The following is a 21,985-nucleotide window of genomic DNA, read 5'->3' as shown; positions in this document are numbered from 1 at the left end:
GAGAAAGTTGTAGAAAGTCAACCATCGCTGCAGCACTCCTCCAGTCGGGGCATTATGGCAGAGTGGCCCGACGGAAGCCTCTCCTCAGTGCAAGACACATGAAAGCCCGCATGGAGTTCGCTAAAGAACACCTGAAGGACTCCAAAATGGTGAGAAATAAGATTCTCTGGTCTGATGAGACCAAGAAAGAACTTTTTGGCCTTAATTCTAAGCGGTATGTGTAGAGAAAACCAGGCACTGCTCAACGCCTGTCCAATACAGTCCCAACAGTGAAGCATGGTGGTGGCAGCATCATGCTGTGGGGGTGTTTTTTTAGCTGCAGGGACAGGACGACTGGTTGCAATCGAGGGAAAGATGAATGCGGCCAAGTACAGGGATATCCTGGACGAAAACCTTCTCCAGAGTGCTCAGGACCTCAGACTGGGCCGAAGGTTTACCTTCCAACAAGACAATGACCCTAAGCACACAGCTAAAATAACGAAGGAGTGGCTTCACAACAACTCCGTGACTGTTCTTGAATGGCCCAGCCAGAGCCCTGACAAACCCAATTGAGCATCTCTGGAGAGACCTAAAAATGGCTGTCCACCAACATTTACCATCCAACCTGACAGAACTGGAGAGGATCTGCAAGGAGGAATGGCAGAGGATCCCCAAATCCAGGTGTGAAAAACTTGTTGCATCTTTCCCAAAAAGACTCATGGCTGTATTAGATCAAAAGGGTGCTTCTACTAAATACTGAGCAAAGGGTCTGAATACTTAGGACCATGTGATATTTCACTTTTTTTTTTATAAATCTGCAAAAATGTCAACAATTCTGTGTTTTTCTGTCAATATGGGGTGCTGTGTGTACATTAATGAGGAAAAAAATTAACTTAAATGATTTTAGCAAATGGCTGCAATATAACAGAGTGGAAAATTTAAAATTTAAGGGGGTCTGAATACTTTCCGTCCCGTGTGTGTGTGTGTGTGTGTGTGTGTGTGTGTGTGTGTGTGTGTGTGTGTGTGTGTATATATATATATTATATATATATATATATATATATATATATATATATATATATATATATATTTTATTCAAAACCCATCTTGGGTAGCCTCTTTCCAGGAAGCACTGATAAAGCGAGGAAGCCTCCTGTTCAAAATCTTTTATCATACTACAAATCCGACACAGATGTAAGCAAGACCCTACAGGAATTTCTTTTAGAGCCCTTTTACATTACTAGCGCGGCTGCGTAAGCGGTAAAGCGCCACTAGTTTTTGCGGCCCTTTTCAGCTGCTAGCAGAACTCTTTTAGCCCCTGATAGCGGCCAAAGGGTTAATAGCGCACATGTAGCGCCGCTGCCGAATCGTTTTGCAATAGTGCCCATTGATTTCAATGGGCAGGGGCGGTGGAGGAGTGGTGTATACACCGCTCCTCCACCACCCAAAGATGCTGCTTGTAGGACTTTTTTTTAACGTCCTGCCAGCACACAGCCCCAGTCTGAAAGCACTTGGGCTTTCACGTTGGGGGGTTAGGGTAGGCGTTTTTCAGGCGCTTTACAGACACTATTTTTAGCCCTTTAGCGCCTGAAAAACACCTCAGTGTGAAAGGGGTCTTATGGTATGCCAAGAATGACTAGCTTCGGCTTGCAAAAGGCTCCTGCCCGCCAATGGCTTCCTATACAAACAAGTAACTGCCCGATCTAGTTCACCAATCCATTGAACATCAAAAAAGGAAACTTCTTTACGATGCATCACCACCATCATTGTTCCGTTTTTTTCTGGTGGTGAACGCACAAAGACTGCAATTAGATAAAGTAAGAGATGCCCTTTAGTTCCCTAGATGGTAACATGGGATTCTTAGAGAAATCCTGGAGTCAAATCAGGCTCTTATCTTCCCCTTCAAATAACTTGGGAATCCTAGACGTTCACAAACTTTTGGAACACACAAATATGCAACTTTGGAAATGTTTCTTTGAATGAACGAACAAGTATAATACTAACACCTTTATTTAATTGGGTTCTCATCATATAGTTTTAGGATTAGCATGAACATACATTGGTGTGATGCCGTGCCATTCTGATGGGTGTGCATTGCTAAGGTGTGTTGTACTACGCTGCATTACAAAAAATAGCACACGCACGGTTTTGGTTCATTAAGCAGCCCATTCAATTTAATGGGATGCCCTTATGAAACATGAGTTGACCAACAGAATGCCACAGGACTGGCAAAGCCAAGAATTAATTCTACAAGAAAAGTTAAGAATTGGAAATAAATTCAGTTGTCTATATCTCTAGATATACTGATCGTGACATGCAGCTTTCGCAAACACAGACCTTGCGTCGGTGTACACTTTAGTACGTCTGTATAAACAAGGCCTGAGTACAGGAATACTTCAGGAAAAAAAGGGTTTCACAATTAATTTTAGTAAATTATGATGAATTGCATTACCTCAAAGATTGTGTTGTTGTTGTAAGGATGTTTAGATTCCCGCACTTGTACTGCTGTTCCTGGTTCCTCCATAAACTGACAGGCAGTAACTGCTACTGTTCCAAGCATAACTCCACTACAGCCTCCCAACACCTTCTGTAAAATCTACAAAACAACCATAACTTGTGTTAGTAAAGTCTCTTCTAGAAATAATACACAACCTTTAATTCACCTACTGGATCCAGACACAAACAATTCAGTTTTGTAAAGTCTATGCATAAAGACTACACATTGTATAATACATTGTATAATACAAGAAACAATCCTCTGTGAACTGTAGAGCTACACTGTCTAAAAAAATTTCTAACCCCAAGAACAAAAGTGTAATATATTACCATTCCTTATATGTTGTAGATGCAATATAATAATAGTATTCAAACTTTTTTCCTTATTTTCATCCGATAATCCTGCCAATAACACACTGCCTGTCTCAGGGTGACAAAATGTTCTTACTCTAACTATGAAGTGTAGGACAGGACTAAAACACCCCCCCCCCCCCGAAGGGGTTCTGTAGATCATAGAGATATCAAAGTAACAGCTATAAAAGCACACAGAGCACATGTTAAATTATCAGATGACAATATTTCTGGCAAGAGTAACAGGTATTTTTTTCACTTATCAAACCCATATAACAAAACTATTCCAATGGTTTATTTAACAAATCAAAATATGACAAAATAAGAAAAGTTCATTGTTGGGGATTACATACCCTTTAAAGTCAGGGGTAGGCAACCTCAGCACTCCAGCTGTGGTGAAACTACAAATCCCATCATGCCTCTGCGAGTCATGCCTGTGATTGTCAGGGTCATGCAATGTCTCATGGGACTTTTGAAGTTTTACCACAGCTGGAGGGTCGAGGTTGCCTACCCCTGCTTTCACCAGCCAGACTTTTGGAGGGTGTGACAAGCGCATCTTTACTTCCTATAGGTGAGTTGTTAGTGTGTCATGCTGCACACAGAGTGGTGTTCTCGGTTTGTTTTGATTGTTGAAGAGATCCCTTCACATTTCCTAGGAGCTGCCTTCCGAGTGCTGCTTATGCCCCGATGATTATTGTTGCTGAGATAAACTTGCTTTGCCTTATGGATTCAGTGATTACCCATCTATTGCACTATCTATAACTATGAAGTGCTATGACAATCATCAGCTGTGTTAGATAATATGAGGAGCTCCTGACGCTGGCGACTCTGTGGCTATTATTAAACTCTGCAAAGTGCCAATCACTTCGCAATTGAGCTACAGATCGCTTCTACAAAACTGCTTGTGTGACATGGGCCAAAGGTTTACGAAAAAGTCACAATTTTCTGTGGAAAAATACAGATAAATGTATAATATAAGAAAATATAATAAAGGAACATTTATAAACCACCTTACCTTTTCCCACAACTGTTTTTCTTCCAGATGCATTAGCATATTTAAAATATATGTGATATGCGCAGGTCCACTTAATTCCAGGATGTCTTCTTTCAGTGGAACACCATCAGGCCATTCAGCCAACAAGGAAGCAAGTACATGGCGGGCATACACAACAGCTGTGGCCTCATTCACATGGTACAGGTAATCTCGTGCCGCTATCTTGCCACGAGAATCAAGCTCTTTACGGAGAAGTATCGAGCTTTTTGTTCGTTTTTGTTTAGCATAGGCAACTTGAAGGTCACTCTCATTTGTTACAATAAGTTTTTGATTGACAGGATTGGACTCCTCTGTAGCTTTATCACACGGAACAGGTTTCATCTGCAAGAAAAATAGTTTCAGGCATCACAAGAATCTTTCCCATTTTAGAAATGTGTAGGTGCTTTAAATTGTAGGTGTGGGAAGCAATGCTTTTTACACATTGTTCCACTGTAAAATAACTTCTTTAATCCTAGATAAAGCTTTATATTCTTCATGCATACAAATATTAAAATACCTATACAATTATCTATTTAAATATTTAATTGGTTGAGACAGGCAGTGTGCAGTCTTTCAGTTACACTGGATACATCTACATCTGTACATCGCTTAAAGTGGTTGTAAATTTCTGATATGAAAAAGAATTAGAGCATATCACTCTATAGTATGTACTTGCCTCAATCCAAAGCACCAAGTATAATTTCTGTCGCCTCTGCCTTCCCTCTGCTATCTGTATTAGTCATGTCTGACAGGTTTTCCCAACACCACATAATCCTGGGAGGCACTCCTTCTCTAACACACAGGTGGAGATTGATGGCCTCAACTGTGCATATTTCCCTAGGAGACTGTAGAGGAGGGTGTGCCATTTTCCCCCACTCAGGTCTCACCTTACACCCAGCACTCTCCTCTCACTCTCTCAAACAGATTCTCTCCTCTGTCTGCTGGAGTGGAGAAAAAGCTCTCTAAAGAGGGAAGCGTTTACAGGCAAAACCTCGTTTCTTCGGACACGAGGCCCGGGTACCATTCAATTCGGCCTAAATGACACTTTGAATGGATCCGGCTGCATAGCTAGCCCCAGCAAGGATTGCTCCAGTGGAGCTCAGCACAGCACATCTTCATTCATGACCAACACCTAAGGCCCCTTTCACACTGGGGCGGTTTGCAGGCGTTATTGCGCTAAAAATACCGCCTGCAAACCGCCCCTAAACAGCCCCCGCTGTTTGTTCAGTGTGAAAGCGGTGCGCTGGCAGGACGGTAAAAAAAGTTCTGCGAGCCGCATCTTTGGAGCGGTGAAGGAGCGGTGTGTTCACCGCTCCTAAACCGCTCCTTCCCATTGAAATCAATGGGACAGCGTGGCTATACCGCGGTAATACCGCGGCTATAGCCGCGCTGTACGAGTGGGTTTAACCCTTTTTCGGCCGCCAGCGGAGGTTAAAACCGCACCGCTATCGGCCGAATACAGCCGCAAAAACGACAGTAAAACAGCGCTAAAAATAGCGCTGTTTTACCGCCGACGCCCCCACCGCCCCAGTGTGAAAGGGGATTTAGACACTGGCGAAAAAACAGAAACTCTCGGTATGGGAGGGGTTATATAGGGAAGCAACTTGCTTTTTTAGGGTGTGCCAGTGTCCAGCACCTGAAGGTGGACTATAACCCACAAAGTAATTACTATGGCTCTGTGTCCTGTGATGTACGATTAAAGAAAAGCTTCTGATCTATGTGTTTTCAAAGACTGAGGGCTGAAGATAAACAGGTACATTTTATGTATGAGGATTTGTTTCATCCCTATGTATCACCTGAAGCTAGTCAATTCAGTGGGTGTATACATAAAGGGAAACTAATGGTGTTCAGCCAATTATATCTTATTAGTTTTAAAAAAAAGTTTTTTTAACTTGCTTTTATACTATTGTTATGCAATGTTTGTTTTACCAATTAAGACAAAAAAATTCCCATGAGCACTGTGGGTTAGCTGCATGCCTTTTGCATTATTTAATGGGTCTTAAAGTTCGCACTGGGGTTTCTGTGCTTGGATCACTGCTGGGTCATCAATTCCTGTTCCTGAAACTTAAACGGTACTTAAAGCTCCAACTAAAGAAAAAAAATGCAAAAATCTAAATATGCCATTTACCAGACCAAAAAAAAAAAAATAAAAAAAAAGCCTTTTTAGTTCAAACCCTAAATTACCTCTCTGCAATATATGCACATTTCTGCATATTTTAGGATTTTCATTACTCTGCAATATAGAAAAGAGTTGATTTGCCCAAAATATAGCGTGCTCCTAGCTTTCTATTTGACCCAAGAACTGATGACACTAGAGCAGACAGAATCTGGAGCAGCTGGGCATGGCATCCAATCAGCTTCTATCTTCAGCTTGCTCAATTAGGCTTTGAAAATGAAAGATAGAAGCTCGTTTGTTGCCATGCGCAACTGGTCCAGACTCTGGCTGATCCAATTTTGATAAATTCACCTCACTGTATTTTTAAAGTACTGTAGAACTAAAGGCAAAACTTTTTCTTTAGTTTTGGCTAGAGTGGAAATGGATTAGAACAACTGTCAGTTTAAACTGCTGTCTGTGCCCCCATTAGGGAGATTAATCCTCTCCATTTGTCATGTTTATCATTATCATTGAAAGTAAATGTAAATCCCAAATCTTCCAATGGGAACACTAGTTCTGATGGCCTGGGGGTCCCCATGGAACTCTCTTAATGTGCAGGGATTTCCTCTCACTTCCCGTTTTGGCTTTGGCATAGGAAGTGAAGGTAAATCTATCCCTCCCCTCTCCATATGGAAAAATCACCCTCCTTTACTCTATCCAAAATGAAAAAAAAAGTTTTGCCTAAAGTTCTACTTTAAGCTCTCAAATCCTAAGCACGTGGTGTCAGTCCTGTCTACTTAATTTCTGGTGGATTACAAAGAACACAGACCTCACCTTTTCTCCATAACCCCTGCTCGTTCACAGGCAGAGAGCACAGGACAATATCTGCTCTGCTCACAAGATTTTTGGCAAAAGGTATTTTTTTTTACACATTTCAAACAGATAAAAAAAATTCTTTAAAAAAAAACAAAAAACTTTAAAGTTGTAGTAAACTCTGTTTTATCACTACAGGTAAGCCTATAATAAGGCTTACCTGTAGGTACTGGGAATATCTCCTAAACTTGCACTGTTTAGGAGATATCTGTGTATACAGCTGGTGACGTCACCGACGCATGCGATCTGAAGGTCCGCCACACCATGCCAAACCGTGCTGTAAATGGCGGCTCCTGAGCCCCCGGCCACTCATGCAGCTGGAGGCCGTATACCCAGAAGGAAGACTGGGTGAAGATGGAAGACCGGGTGAAGATGGAAGCCCTCTCAGAGGTGACAGCCCACCGCTGGAGGGCTTTGTTTAAAAGCAAGTCACTCATTATGTGCTAATATGTGATGCATACTAGCACATTATGACATTGCCTTGCAGGTGAATTTTTTTTGCGGTTTACTACTGCTTTTACAGACCTATAGGAGCCAAATAAGAAAAAGTCACTTTTAGGGTTTACAGGCTTTGAATAAATTACACATAAAAACACTATATATTATCTTTAGAGAGAAAAACCTCTATATCTATTGATTCATTATATGGGTATTTATACTCGCTGTTGCAAAAAGTATTCCCAACTTAACATCATCACTGCCTCCTAAATTTAGTCAAAAATGTTACTCTCGACTCTCTATTAAAGTTACGCCGCTTGTCAAAGCACCTCTTCGCTTTCCCTAACCAACATGCATAACAGTATCAATTTCCCAAGGCACTTTACAGACAAAATAAAAGTAAAGAAAAGTTGGTCGCTGCCAGTCAATATCCTTACCCTCCAGCCATATCTCCAATTCTATAACTATTAGCTCTCCAGCTTGTGTGTAAAAAAGCAATAACAAACTAGGAAGCCAAGAAAAACAATGCTCTATGTAAAGAGTCTGTGCCAAACGGTGAGCAAAGCTGTGTATGGCAACTACCTGGCAAAAAAAAAAACTGCATGGCCTGCAACCTCCCTCGGTCATTCTTTGCATTTTCTGGCTCACCTTGCTCCTCTGTGAGCTCAGGACCAGTGCAGAGGCATTCAGAATGGAGAGTAGAAAGAGATCTTCTCTGAACCGAAAAACTTTGAAGCACTTGATTTCAGAGCTATGAAACCCCAGCGGCCATACCTGGAAAAGCAGAACAGGGACTGTCTGACAGACCCCTGATGAAATCCCCTCTCAAGAGTACCTGTCACACTCTATAGACTATCAAATAGTGAACGTTCCATTCTCCCTGTGATAGTAATACAATCAGCCTATAAAATCTATTAAAAATATTTGTGCCCTAAAACTATCATATTTTTACTGAAAATATAGAGTTGATCAACGTCTGCACAAAGTTTCCCCTTGATGCCTTGTTTACTACTGTGAAGATCTCTGATTGATCACATGGTACCAGGGTAAATATTTGAACAGTGTAAGAGATTGCTTAGCAATCAGAAAAAAAAGGATAATCCCCGATTCCCACCCGCCAAATAGTAGTGTCACTATGGCACCACTGCACTGCTCTGGTGACAGTATGCTATATATATTTATTTTTAATATACCGTCACCAGAGCAAATGAAGTGTCACTATGGTGGACATCGCACTTCTGTAGTGGTGATCATGCTGGCTGCTCTATCACTGTATGTATGTGCAGCCAGCTATTATCTCTAATCATCACCACAGCAGTACAATGTTGCCAAACCACTTCTGTTAGTCAGTGTCCCTTATCACCCACTCACTCAGCATCTCCGATGACCGCCACACCAGTTACAGCGTCCCCAATGACCGCCACACCAGTTACAGCGTCCCCAATGACCGCCACACCAGTTACAGCGTCCCCAATGACCGCCACACCAGTTACAGCGTCCCCAATGACCGCCACACCAGTTACAGCGTCCCCAATGACCGCCACACCAGTTACAGCGTCCCCAATGACCGCCACACCAGTTACAGCGTCCCCAATGACCGCCACACCAGTTACAGCGTCCCCAATGACCGCCACACCAGTTACAGCGTCCCCAATGACCGCCACACCAGTTACAGCGTCCCCAATGACCGCCACACCAGTTACAGCGTCCCCAATGACCGCCACACCAGTTACAGCGTCCCCAATGACCGCCACACCAGTTACAGCGTCCCCAATGACCGCCACATCAGTTACAGCGTCCCCAATGACCGCCACACCAGTTACAGCGTCCCCAATGACCGCCACACCAGTTACAGCGTCCCCAATGACCGCCACACCAGTTACAGCGTCCCCAATGACCGCCACACCAGTTACAGCGTCCCCAATGACCGCCACACCAGTTACAGCGTCCCCAATGACCGCCACACCAGTTACAGCGTCCCCAATGACCGCCACACCCGTTACAGCGTCCCCAATGACCGCCACACCCGTTACAGCGTCCCCAATGACCGCCACACCCGTTACAGCGTCCCCAATGACCGCCACACCAGTTACAGCGTCCCCAAGGAATATATATACACACACACACATTTTCATATACTTTCCTGAATAATGCAAAAACTTCCAGAAAAAACCTTGGGAGTGTTTGCTTTCCAAAATGGGGTCGTTTTGTATGTTTCCACTGTCTTGGTGCTCATGCACTGAATTTTTTTTTTTTTTTTTTAGGTGGACACACTTCAAATAAGGCTGAATTCAATACTATTCTTATGTAAAGAAAAACGCAGTCATAACTAACCAGGCAAGGTGGAACAATCATGTCGGTGTCTGTCACATTTAAGAGCCGTTCCTCTGATTTTGGAGACTTCAGTGGCTGCCATTTCTGTGCCATCTTCTTAACTTTTTCATCAATCATAGCAGTGTTCCCATCAAATCTTAAGGAAAAGAAATGAAAACAAGCCTTAAAATTCTTCAGTTCATAGATAAAAAAATAAATAAATAAAAAATGATGCTGATAATATGGAAATTAACAAACAAGACAAATTTTGGTCCTCACCGAGCAGCCACATGTTGGATTTCATAGACCGTGCTGAAAATCTATTTTTTTTTAGTCAAATACATTTTTAATAGTATTTTGAAAATTTTTAAAAACAAGAAAAAAAAAAAAAAAACACAAAACTGGCAGCAACCATCAGACATCCTCAGTTGCAACGTATACATACACAAAGACATATAATAACTCCAGAGAGGTATGTAAAACACATAGTAAGCTAGTTGTCATATATGAAATAAATATATAATGAAATATTATATATATATATATATATATATATATATATATATATATATATATATATATATATATATATATATATATATATATATATAAAATATGTAATGCTACTCTCTACACCCCCCCCCCCCCCCCCAGATGAAAGAAGAGGTGAGCAAAGGGATCTCTATGTGAAACACCACAAAAGTATTCAAAGAGATGATACCAGTGTCTAAGCTGAGTAAAATTGACAGTGCAACACGAGAGCATACCCTTTTACAGTGCACAGCAACAAAATAAACTGGAACTACGATATGCGGTTAGTTTAAAAAGTATACACCGAAAAAATAGTGATGCGACTTAGCTAGGCCATACACATTGTACGTTTCGCACAATTCCCCTATCAACACAGACAGTGCTGACAGGGTAGTTTCCTCTCGCCGAGACATTGTGTTTTCCCGGTGGTCGGGAGAAGACAGTGATTATTGCTAGCGGCTATAGCAGCTGTGCGTGGTAATCACAAATAAATCTGGCAGGTAGGTTGTACTCAGGTTGATTGATCGATCAACTTGGTACATTCAGCGTGCACCATATACGGTTTGAACCATGGACCACGGTTCAGCAGGAACCTGGTTGAGATTCGAACAGCCTATGTCAGGCCTTATTGTTAGTATCAACAATGAAGTATCAGCAGTGACATTAAAGCTAGGGGAGCCAGGGACTAGCAGCCATAGGTCCCAAAGCTTAATGGAACTGTGTGGGGTACCCCGCTGTTAAAAGATACACTGTTAAAAGATTTGTTGCTCTTTTATGGTTAAGTTAACTTATGTATACCAATCCTCAAACAAATGGGAAGGGGAGTAATGGATATTCTAACTTCCAGTGACATGGTTCTCCTCATCTAGATATCCTAGTACATGTGTCAGGGGATCATTAGACTTGGAAAGCCCTAATAATGGTGTCTATTACCAGATGCCAATAGCAGACAAATTTAGGGCATTTCCAGAACATAATTAGAAGATCTGCAGGGGATGAAAATATTTTAGACCAGCAGTACTGTGCAATGTAACCATGTAACTGGCCTACAGTGCAGTATAATGAAACATTTCATGTGGTTATACCATCAGTCTTTTGATCTAAATTTCTTAAAAACGGGACCAAAGGGTGTTTTTATATTTGCCCGCAGCGCAGTTTCATACTTTACCTTTTCTGGATGTCTTCAAGGAATGATTCTGTACTCTTCTTTTCCATCTCATATATTGCTCGAAGGATGTGTAAAGGTACATTATGGGCTTCATGAATAACCTATGTAACATGAACAATTATTTACATAAGCCACAGCATGTAAAGATATAATATATATATATATATATATATATATATATATATATATATATATATATATATATATATATATATATATATATATATATATATATATACAAAGATAAATTATATGGAGTCACAGTATGAAAACACAGTAGACATTTTTCCAGTACTCCCTAGAAAATTCCGATGTTCTCCCATAGATAGCTGCTCCTGTACATACACAAGACCTAATTCTATAAGAATGGTAAGCATTAGCAGGGGGGACTCAACAACAACAGATCCCAGGGACGCTTGAATTTTTAGTCTGATGCACAATCACCACACCTGTGTCATGAATGTCATGAGCATTCTTTACTCTAGCATTTCCATTGACAAGAACAACTCTACTCAATGAATGAAGTTATTTTAAATAGTAAAGACTGCAACAAGTGTATGGGAAGGCATTTTATTTTAATGCAAAGAATGCATTAAAAGGATAGGTTCACCTTTTGTAATATGTTACACCTGTATATAGGGTTAACATGTTAATGTGCTCCAGTCCCCCGATTCCCCACTGTGATAATGGGTGGGGGATCCTCTCCCTGCATCCGCTGTCACAATTTGAAAACAGCTTGGCTGTGCAGGACTTCGTCAACACATTTGCATCATTCATTCACAGTTTTCTGTGAAAAAAACCTCCATTGCAGCTGACGGTTTGTAGTTGTGAATGAACTGTGACGGCACTGGCGAGCGTCCTCGTAGTTCATTGAATTTCCTGGCTCTCAGGTAACTGCCTGCCTGTATCAGAGGTACGGGTAGACAACTATCCTGAGAGTCTGCAGGAGCCGGACATTGCATTCGCAATCTGCTGATTGGAGGTATAAAAAATAAAATCAGTTTAAAACCATTTTAAGTGGTACAGCCATGGGAACCCGCAGTGGATTTACAGTGTTCTCGCATCGCACCAGTTTATCAATTTTTATGTTTATCAATTATGAAATATATTTTATTTTAATTTAATATTTATACTTGTATACTTTATAAAACATTTTTTTAATTATAAATGTATTTTGCATTTATATGAATGGTGTATAGCTGCATTAAATATGTGGAATACATTCATTTACTATACACCATTCACATTTAAATGGGCATATGTATGATCTTTAAATATTGATAAAAATTATGTTTTTTTAATAATTAGGTTAATGTATATTGTGTAGGGGGAATTTAAATGTATTATTTTATTAATATGTTGGGGAATAATGTGTGCTGATTCGTGTTACACTTTTGTATTTTACGCTTCCTCATACTGTAATCCCGCTACATCACACGAGATTACAGTGAGAGGAGCCGTTCTCAGGAGTTCCCGGCGTTTGTAGATCGCTCCTCAACTCAACATGAGAAGCGATCTACACACTTTTATAAACAGGCACTCAGAGGAGCGCAGTTTCATAAAAGGACACCTTTGTGTGCCGCTCAGGCTTCAAGGGCTAAAGCCCATTCTGGCACCTGCAGTGGTAAAAAAAAAAAAAAAAAAAGAAAAAAAAAAAAGAAAAAAAAAGAAAAGCAGGGCGTGGTCTGGTCGTGTCAGGTGTCAATCCACTTCTAAAGGGTTCCTCAGATGTGCGGTATCAGGGAATACCCCTTTCTAGTGCCTGTGTTGACTGGCAAATACAGTTTGAAAATTTGAAAATAAATTTGAGACACTCCTGAGATCATTAACAATTCAGTGGACGGTGCATTCAACCTTCTTCTGAGCTACATATGACCTCAATTTAAAGGCGCATTAACCTAAATCCAGCTTCTTTCACTTTCCCATTAATTTGTATAGGCAGAGAAGCAAGTTCTTTGGCTAAAGCCTAGTATACACAGGCCGAATGTTGAGTGACATCGACTGGTTCAATAAAAACCGGCCGACATTGGGCCCGTATGTATGACATTTTGGGCTGGCTGGACTGGCTCCCGATCAGTGCTCTCAGCCAATGGCTAAGAGCACTGACCAGAGTGTTCTGGCAGGTAGGGGGGTGTGCAGTTTTTATTGAACCGGCCAATGTCACCCGACATTCCGCTCGTGTGTACTAGGCTTTAGCCAAAGAACTTTGCTTCTCTGCCTATACAAATCAATGGGAAGGTAAAAGACGTTCCTTTAAAGCTGCATTAACTTAAATCAAGCCGAAATCTAAATAAAGGCAGAGAAGCAAGTTCTTTGACTAAAGTCTAGTATACATCGACCTGTTCAATAAAAAACGTCTGACATTCGGTCCATGTGTATGGCAGCCAGCTTCTGTTGGACGAGCATGCTGGAAAACCAGCAGCGGACTGGCTCCTGATCAGCGCTCTCATCCAATGGCTGAGAGCACTGACCGGAGTGTTCTGGCGGGGAGCGTCCCCTGTCAGAACACAATAGCTCAGAAGGGGAGATCGATGTACTAACATCGGATCAGTAGTGCAGTGGCTTCAACCTGAGCCTTTAGTTTAAAAAAAAAAAAAACCTGATAGTGTGTACTAGGCTTAACAAAAGCTCTTAATGCTTTTAATTATAATTGGCTTAGTTTACCTGAAAACACGTTTTTGTAGTTTCATCAAGACCTTCTAAAGGATTGGGCTTTTTCTGAACAACATCAACTGTAGGTGACTCAGTATCTTTATCTTGTTCTGGCTTCACAGGAGATGGTTCATTTTTTTCAGAAATATGGCTTGTCTCTTTCTTGGATGAATAGAGCATTATAGACAAGATCTACTCCAGAAAACAAGACATTTGGTCATCAAATCCAACTCACATAAGCAAAACAAAAAGCAAAAAAGGAAATATATAGCCATAGTACAGCATAAAAACGCACAACCTGCCAAAAAACATGGCCTGCGTGGGCTTTTCACATAATATTGTGCTAAAAAGCAATTGTGTGGTACAATACAAAGTATTGTGTACAAGCCATCAGATATTTGACCAAGATGGATATCTGCACATCCCTGTTATCTACAGCATTGTAATAAACAAAACGGCTCAAATCACTACATTTTTTCTGCATATTAAAGCTCTGAACTAAAAAAAAAAGTAGAAGCTTAACAAACTTGAAAAGACTCCCACTCTGATCTGTGCTATCAATCAGCATTATGCAGCTGAGTGGAGAAGCACAGAAATACAGCATTTGATTGTAATGGATACTGGGTATGCGAATTAGATAACTGCTATTGTAAGGAAGGCAGACAAAAGTTATAATTTTGAGAGATGCATCCTCATTTGAAAACTATATAGCTTTTTAGGTAACGTGAAGCTGTACAGTTAAAAATGTCAAGATGAACAAATTACTATATAATTAATATGATAAGGTTATGACCTGTTCACAAATAAAACCTTCTGACAGCCGCTGCAGAAGTTTTACCTTTTCTGATGGTCTTGCACTGGTTATTGCGCAGTTATAGCTGACCTGGCCTTGCTGTGCTCCTTACGGTGGCCTTTCAATAATATTTTGGGTTTCACATTTGATTTATTTAAACGTTTTCAACCCATGGGCCCAAAAGAGCAAACTCCATTTGTCCATCACATTCTTGAAACAGGGCTAATAGATCTTTGGAATTGTTGTCTCCCCTTGGAGGCTCAATATTCATGTTTTTCATGTACACATTAATCTGTACCCGACTAAAAAAAAAAAAAAATTAAAAGTCAGCAGCTACAAATACTGCAGCTGCTGACTTTTAATAATCTGACACTTACCTGTCCCAGGGTCCAGCGATGCGGGGGAACGAAGCCCCGCTTGTCTCCCCCTCCTCTCTGCAGTGCCCACATTGTCAGTGTGGGCGCCTGGGTGTGGCTTCACAGCCGGGTACGCACTGCGTATGTGCGTGCCACGCTGCGTGCTGTAACTGGCCGGGCAATCATCTGGGACCTGTGACGTGTCTCAGATAATGGGGGAGAGGTGAACTTCCGGCACCGTCAAAAAGAGCCCCCCCCCCCCCCCAAAAAATGACATGCCAAACGTGGCATGTCAGGGGGTCACCTTCCCTTAAAGCGGAAGTTCAATTTTTGGGTGGAACGCCGCTTTAATTGAGAACAGACACTCAGCTTCCACACTGATTGTATGGGATACAATGAAGGCCTATCTTAGAGGCCAATATTTAACCATTTTGCCTTCCAGGTCCTGCGCTCCATTTTGTACACTCAGGTGGCCAGACCATTTTTACAATTCTTCCTTTGCTTTTTTATTTTCTCACTTATAGCTTTCAGAATTTGTGAAAGACCCCCCAAACCATATATTTTCTGAAAGCACATTTCTGTATTGAGTTACTAAATAACAAATATTTGTAACTTTTAAATTGTGCCTTTTTGCGAAATGGTAAAAATTGAACAGACGCAAAAAACGTAAATATCAAAATTTCTCTAAAAATCTGAAGGTTTTCATTTTTCCCTTACAGCTTTCAGAATTTGTAAAAGACTCCCAAAACCATATATTTTCTGAAAGCATAGGACCTCTACAATAAAAAGAAGGTGCTACTGATTTTTTAGACACTGCGGTATCTGCGCAAATGTTTATTAAACCAATATATTAGCAAAAACAAAAAAAAAACAAAAAAAAAAAACACTAAAACCATTATTAGCAGATGAAAACAGCCAATTTTACAAAATCCCTGCTAAATCCCTACTAGATATAAAAGCTGTATGGAGTTAATGACAAATATTTGTAAATTTTAAATTGCGCCCCTTGGCAAAATGGTGAAAATTGAACGTACCCAAAAATTTCTCAAAATCTGGAGGTTTTCATTTTTCACTTACAGCTTTTAGAATTTGAAAAGACCCCTCAAACTAGAAATTTTCTAAAAGCACATGACCTGTAGAATAGAATGTAGAAAAAAAGTGCTACTGATTTTTTGGGCCCCGCAATAATTGTGGAAAATCATATCGCCATTTTCACAAAAAATGCGTGTGGGTACATGACCCTGAACGCAGAGAGTATGAGCTCAGAGACATGGATGCAGACCTACATGGTCGTAAAATTGGGAACAACGGCTCTGTTCGTGCAGGTGCTACATCCCAAACAACATCAATGGGACTGCCTGCACAGAGATGCACGGAACACCTGTGCATCCCTGTAAAAGGTACATTGTGTATGCCCTGTGTGAACAAGGCCTCAGGCCCCTTTCACACAAGCACACCGATCGAGTCTGCCTGTCCGTTTTTCAGGTAAGTCCATTCGGACCACCCATTGTTCTCTATGGAGAGACTGATGTAAATGGACATGTGTCCATTTACACCCGTCTGTGTCCGATCTAGTCTGCTAAAACCGAATGGATGGTGGGGATTCCATTCCCCATTCAACTAGCTGATCGGATCAGATGGCATCCGATGGAAATGGACAGGTGATCCGTTTCCCATCCAACCGTCCCATAGAGAATAGCAAGCTGTGCCCATGTCCGCTCTGCATCAGCGGAGCGGACGTGCACCTGTCATTCGCCTGCACAGCGGAGATCAGCAGACAGATCCCCCAGTGAGCAGGTGGATCTGCTTGACAGAGTCCGCTCCATGTGAAAGGGGTCTTACCAGGAACGTCTGGTCTATTAGGGGCGCTGGCCCCCAGCAGGGCGTCGGACTTATACGTTTGTATGAGTATTTTTTTTTGGGGGGGTCTTACTATTTATTTATTTACATTTTTTTAATAGTCATTTTAAAAAAAAATTTGGTTAGATATCAGAAGTCTAAACAGACCCCCATTCTTTTTTTGAGACCGAGAAACAAACTGAAGATAGTCCCTTTTCCCTGCAGCACTTTACTTGAACGAATGAGGAAGGGAAGGAGAGATGCCGCTAAGAGCGGCCATGGATCCGGGGTGCGGGAGCAGTTGGGGGGTGATCTGACTGGAGGGGGGAGGGACAAATCTGGATCCCCCTAGCCTCATCATGCTGCACCTGAAGCCGGGGGGAGTGGAAGAGGAGGGATGCTCGCTAATGATGGTGGCTGTGGGGAGCGGGGTAATTAGTGCTGGGGGTGAAGGGGGTAGGAGAGGAGATAGGGGGCAGTTTTAGATGGAAGGGTGCGGCGGGAGTGGAGAGGCAGGGAACAGGGAAGCAGTCAAAGCAGCGGCATGGGGGGGGGGGGGGGGTGGTCACATTAGGGGTTAATACCTCTGATCAGCGGGTTGTAATCCGCTGATCAGAGTAATAGAATTGTTCAGCAGAGTCTTGTTCAGAGTCTGCTGAATAATTCTGATATAAGCTTATGCAGCTTTTAGGAGAGGGAGAAAGGAGGTCCGTACGGCGTACTGACTTGGCCACCTGCAGGCACTTCTATAGGTCTGTACGGCCTTGGAAGGGAAAGGGTTAAAAATAGTATCAGCCATAAAAAATAATATTGGGGCATGGGATACATTGAAGGCAGTGGCGGCCTGTCCATTAGGGGCGCACGAGTACCACCCCCCCATTCTACATGCAGGGCGCTGGATGCATGGATTCCAATCAGGATTTTTTTTTAAGCACATGATTAGAGCAAGAGGCTCTAATAGGCTTCAAAAAAGGGTGGGCTCGGGGCACAGAGCACTGTGCCCGAAGCCCACCCAGTTGTGTGACAATAGTGAATGAATATTTGCTATAGCAACACCGATTCTCCTCCCAGCCAATCAGGAAGCATGTCGTGAGACATGTCACCCGATTAGCAGAAAGGAGATACGATCGGATTGGCCATTCAGAGGAGGAAGGAAAGAGATGCAGGGGAAGCTGCGGGGTGGATCGTTGTGGGCCGCCAATTCAAATCCAAAAAAAAAACCAAACAGCTGCCAAAGATTGATGGCCTATTTTAGAGGCCAATGTTTAAAAGTAGTATCAGCCATAAAAGAATAATACTAGGGCATGGGAAATAAAAGCTAGGCAGTTGGTGGACGAGACAGAACAGGAGTATCTGGCTAACCCCAACAGAGAAACAGAACGGTATGTTTGGAGGCCCAGCAATGGACTTGTGTCTTTTTTCAACCTGACTAACTATAACTATGTAATTCTATTGACTTGAGGCTATAAGAAATGCAGAAAGAAAGATTTCTTTAAGCTCAAATCTTTTGTGAAGACAGGGGAAAAAAACTGGAATTTGTTAGCCACTTTTGCCAAATCCCAGAAGCCCCCTGCTTATGTGTTTTTTTATTGACTGATTACAATGTAAACTAATTGATCATCTCAAAATTTCTCCAGTGGGTTGTGGCAGAAAACACAATCATATTAAATAAATAAATAAAATCATCGTGTGTATGGTCTATCGAACGATCTGTTCAAACTATTTTTTGTGGTATGTTGTGGGGGATGCAAGGATTCTAACAATAAATCAAATGGATACTCAAATGCAGGTAAAGAATGTGAGTATACATGTTTTCATATGTTCCATTTAAATGTGAGTGAAAAATACAAGACAGAATACAATACAACAGGCAGAAGAATGTGGTTAGTGTATGATGGCTCACTCAAGCGCTGCCCTCACCCAGTTCTTTACTGGTCTTTGGGTCCCCAGTGTTGCCATGTTAACAGTGGAAAGCCGGCTGTGACTACCCACTGCGCATGCGTGAGCTGTGCATGCTTGAGCAGTGCTGCGCCCTGTGAAGGATCCAGCAGGCCTCTGGGACCTGCGATGTGTCCCAGGAGGTTGCAGGCTGGGAGGGAAGGGGAGAACTTCCAATAGGATTGCCTGGGCAATTGCAGAAAAAGTGGGAGAGGGTACCTGCAAGCAATGGGTACCCGCTCCCTCCCCCCAAAAAAATCCCAAGGAGGAGGAGCATCAGTGGAACTACCCTTTTAGGGTGCTGTTGCACATGGTTTTGTATTGAGGCTTAATCCTTTTTTGTTGTATATCTCCCGCTTTCAGTTAAACTGTAGCAGTTAGGTGAACAGATAGACAACACTTTCTTTCCAAGGGTGACAACACTTGCTGTAGCATCGTCACCAATTTCTGAGCACTCCTGGACTTGGACTACAAGCAGGTTTTTCAGTGCTGAGTAGTGACTAAGGCACATTCTGCTGTACACACCACAGTAAAATTATGATGTTCAGCCCTTGCTGGAGGGTGCACATATCCACAGAAGTTAATACAAATAGTCTGCAAGATGTGTACAGTCCAGAGCATAAAACATGAATGACGTAAAGGGAAAACTGTATTGTTGTTTAACCGCTTGCCGACCAGCCGCCGTCATTATACTGCGGCAGGTCGGCACGATCAAGCGAACCATCGTAGCTATACGTCGGTGCCTTTACGCGGGATAGCAGGCGCGCTCCCGCTGCACAGTGGGGGGTGCTGATGCTCGTGACCAGCGGTTGCGATGACCGCCAGCCACGAGCGATCGCGGACACAAGAGGCAGAACAGTAAACAGTGTAAACACAAACATCCCAGTTCTGTGAAGAGAGGAGAGAGAGATTGTGAGTTCCTACGACCTGGGAACCACGATCTCTCAGCTTCTATAGTCACTCCCATCCCCCACAGTTAGAACACAGTTAACCCCTTGATCACCCCTTAGTGTTAACCCCTTCCCTGCCAGTGACATTTATACAGTTATCAGTGCATTTTTATAGCACCGATCGCTGTATAAAATTATCAATCGACCCAAAAATGTATCAAAAGTGTCCGATGTGTCTGCCATAATGTCGCAGTCTCGATAAAAATCGCAGATCGCCGCCATTACTAGTAAAAAAAAAACCAAAAAAAAACCAAAAACGCCACAAATCTATCCCCTATTTTGTAGACGCTATAACTTTTGCGCAAACCAATCAATATACCCTTTTTGCAATTTTTATTACTAAAAATATGTATAAGAATACATATCAGCCTAAACTGAGGAAAAAATTTGCTTTTTTTTTTAACAAAAATTGAGGCTCTTTATTACAGCAAAAAGTACAAAATATTGTGTTTTTTTCAAAATTGTCGCTCTTTTTTGTTTATAGCACAAAAAATTAAAACCACAGAGATGATCAAATACCACCAAAAGAAAGCTCTATTTGTTGGAAAAAAAGGATGTCAATTTTGTTTGGGTACAACGTTGCACGACCGCGCAATTGTCAGTTAAAGGGACAGTGCCGAATCGCAAAAAACGGCCTGGTCATTGAGCAGCCAATTCTTCCGGGGCTGAAGTCGTTAAAAATAAACAATGCAATCCAATTTTGCTTACAATACTCTACAAAACTACTATTAAAATAAAAATAAGCGTGTTGTCTGAAACCATTATATATTTGTTCATGATCATAATAAGCATTCATTAGCCTTACCTCCAGATCACGAAGAAGCCAAGTCTTACTGAAACCAGTGCCTTTGCTACATTTCTTCACCAACAATTTTAGCAGACCAGACTGAATAAAGGCAGTTTGAATTTCTTCAAAATCGTGGTTCTGGGGGAGAAAAAAAATATATAGAAAACCAGCCCTTTCTATTTTGATCAACGCCTCTACCAAAGCAAATGTAAATAACTAAAAGGGATTTCTCAAATGGAAATGAAACGAATAACCATGTGTCAATGTGTACATTAAACATTTCACAAATTACTTTTGAAGGTAAAGAGTGATGCGTAAAATACCTTAGACTCTCATTATGCAAGTGTGCCATAGGATACATTGCAGACTATTATTTCTATTCCATGTCCTATATATACACAAGTCTGTGTACAAATTATATATATATATATATATATATATATATATATATATATATATATATATTAAAAAAAAGTGAATATACAGTATACACAGTCTTTCACAAAGGACAAATTATGTCATCACATGGTCACTTTTACTCAATAGCTCACCTGTAAAAAGTATGGATCTACTAACCTTTCCAGTAGTCTGTGCACTGAAAAAATAGGATTTTTATAACAGCTTACCTGTAAAATCCTTTTCTTTGAAGTACATCATGGGACACAGAGCCATAGTAGTTACCATGTGGGTTATAGGCCACCTTCAGGTGATGGACACTGGCAAACCCTAAATTAAAAAGTGCACTCCCTATATAACCCCTCCCACTGGTGGGAGTACCTCAGTTTTGTAGCAAAGCAATACACGTGTATACCAAAGAAGGGAGGGACCTCTGTGTCCCAAGATGTACTTCAAAGAAAAGGATTTTACAGGTAAGCTGTTATAAAAATCCTATTTTCTTATCATACATCATGGGACACAGAACCACAGTAGTTACTATGTGGGATGTCCCATAGCAATGCCAACCGAAGGGAGGGAGACACAACAAAAGTAGGGCACCAAGAGACTAGAGGACTCATACTGCAGCCTGCAGTACACTGCGCCCAAAGGTGATATCCTCATAATCTTTTACATCTACTTGATAAAATCTGGTAAATGTATGGACTGATAACCAAGTTGCGGCCTTGCAGATCTGAGCCATGGAGGCTTGGTGATGCACTGCCAAAGAAGCACTAACAGCCCTGGTGGAGAGCACTTAAATATGAAAAGAAGGAATTTTCTTCTTTAAACCATAAGCTTAAACAATCACTTGACTAATCCATTAAGAAATAGATTTCAACGCTGCCTGTCCTCTTTTAGGACCGTCTGGCAACACAAACAAAACATCTGTTTTTATGAATCTGAGCGGCCACTTTCAAATAGACCTTGACCGCTCTCACCACATCAAGAGAATGTA

At 41.5% G+C, this 21,985-nt stretch overlaps 1 protein-coding gene across 2 annotated transcripts in view; it reads right to left on the bottom strand.

Annotated features, from left to right (window-relative positions):
- ZZEF1 (zinc finger ZZ-type and EF-hand domain containing 1) overlaps positions 1–21,985 on the bottom strand; it is a 375,890-nt gene that overhangs the window by 38,655 nt on the left and 315,250 nt on the right. For both annotated transcript variants that reach the window (XM_073615049.1, XM_073615050.1), the window contains 6 exons: positions 20,611–20,730; positions 13,942–14,121; positions 11,278–11,378; positions 9,600–9,735; positions 3,842–4,201; positions 2,432–2,575 (listed from right to left, as the gene is read on the bottom strand). In XM_073615049.1, coding sequence (XP_073471150.1) covers positions 2,432–2,575; positions 3,842–4,201; positions 9,600–9,735; positions 11,278–11,378; positions 13,942–14,121; positions 20,611–20,730 — 1,041 coding nt within the window. The remainder of the gene's footprint in view (positions 1–2,431; positions 2,576–3,841; positions 4,202–9,599; positions 9,736–11,277; positions 11,379–13,941; positions 14,122–20,610; positions 20,731–21,985) is intronic.

The sequence above is a fragment of the Aquarana catesbeiana genome, linkage group LG02 (genome assembly GCF_042186555.1).
Source record: "Aquarana catesbeiana isolate 2022-GZ linkage group LG02, ASM4218655v1, whole genome shotgun sequence".
NCBI lineage: Eukaryota > Metazoa > Chordata > Amphibia > Anura > Ranidae > Aquarana > Aquarana catesbeiana.
The sequence above is the reverse complement of the archived record's forward strand: the minus strand, read 5'-3'. Positions and strand labels throughout refer to the sequence as shown.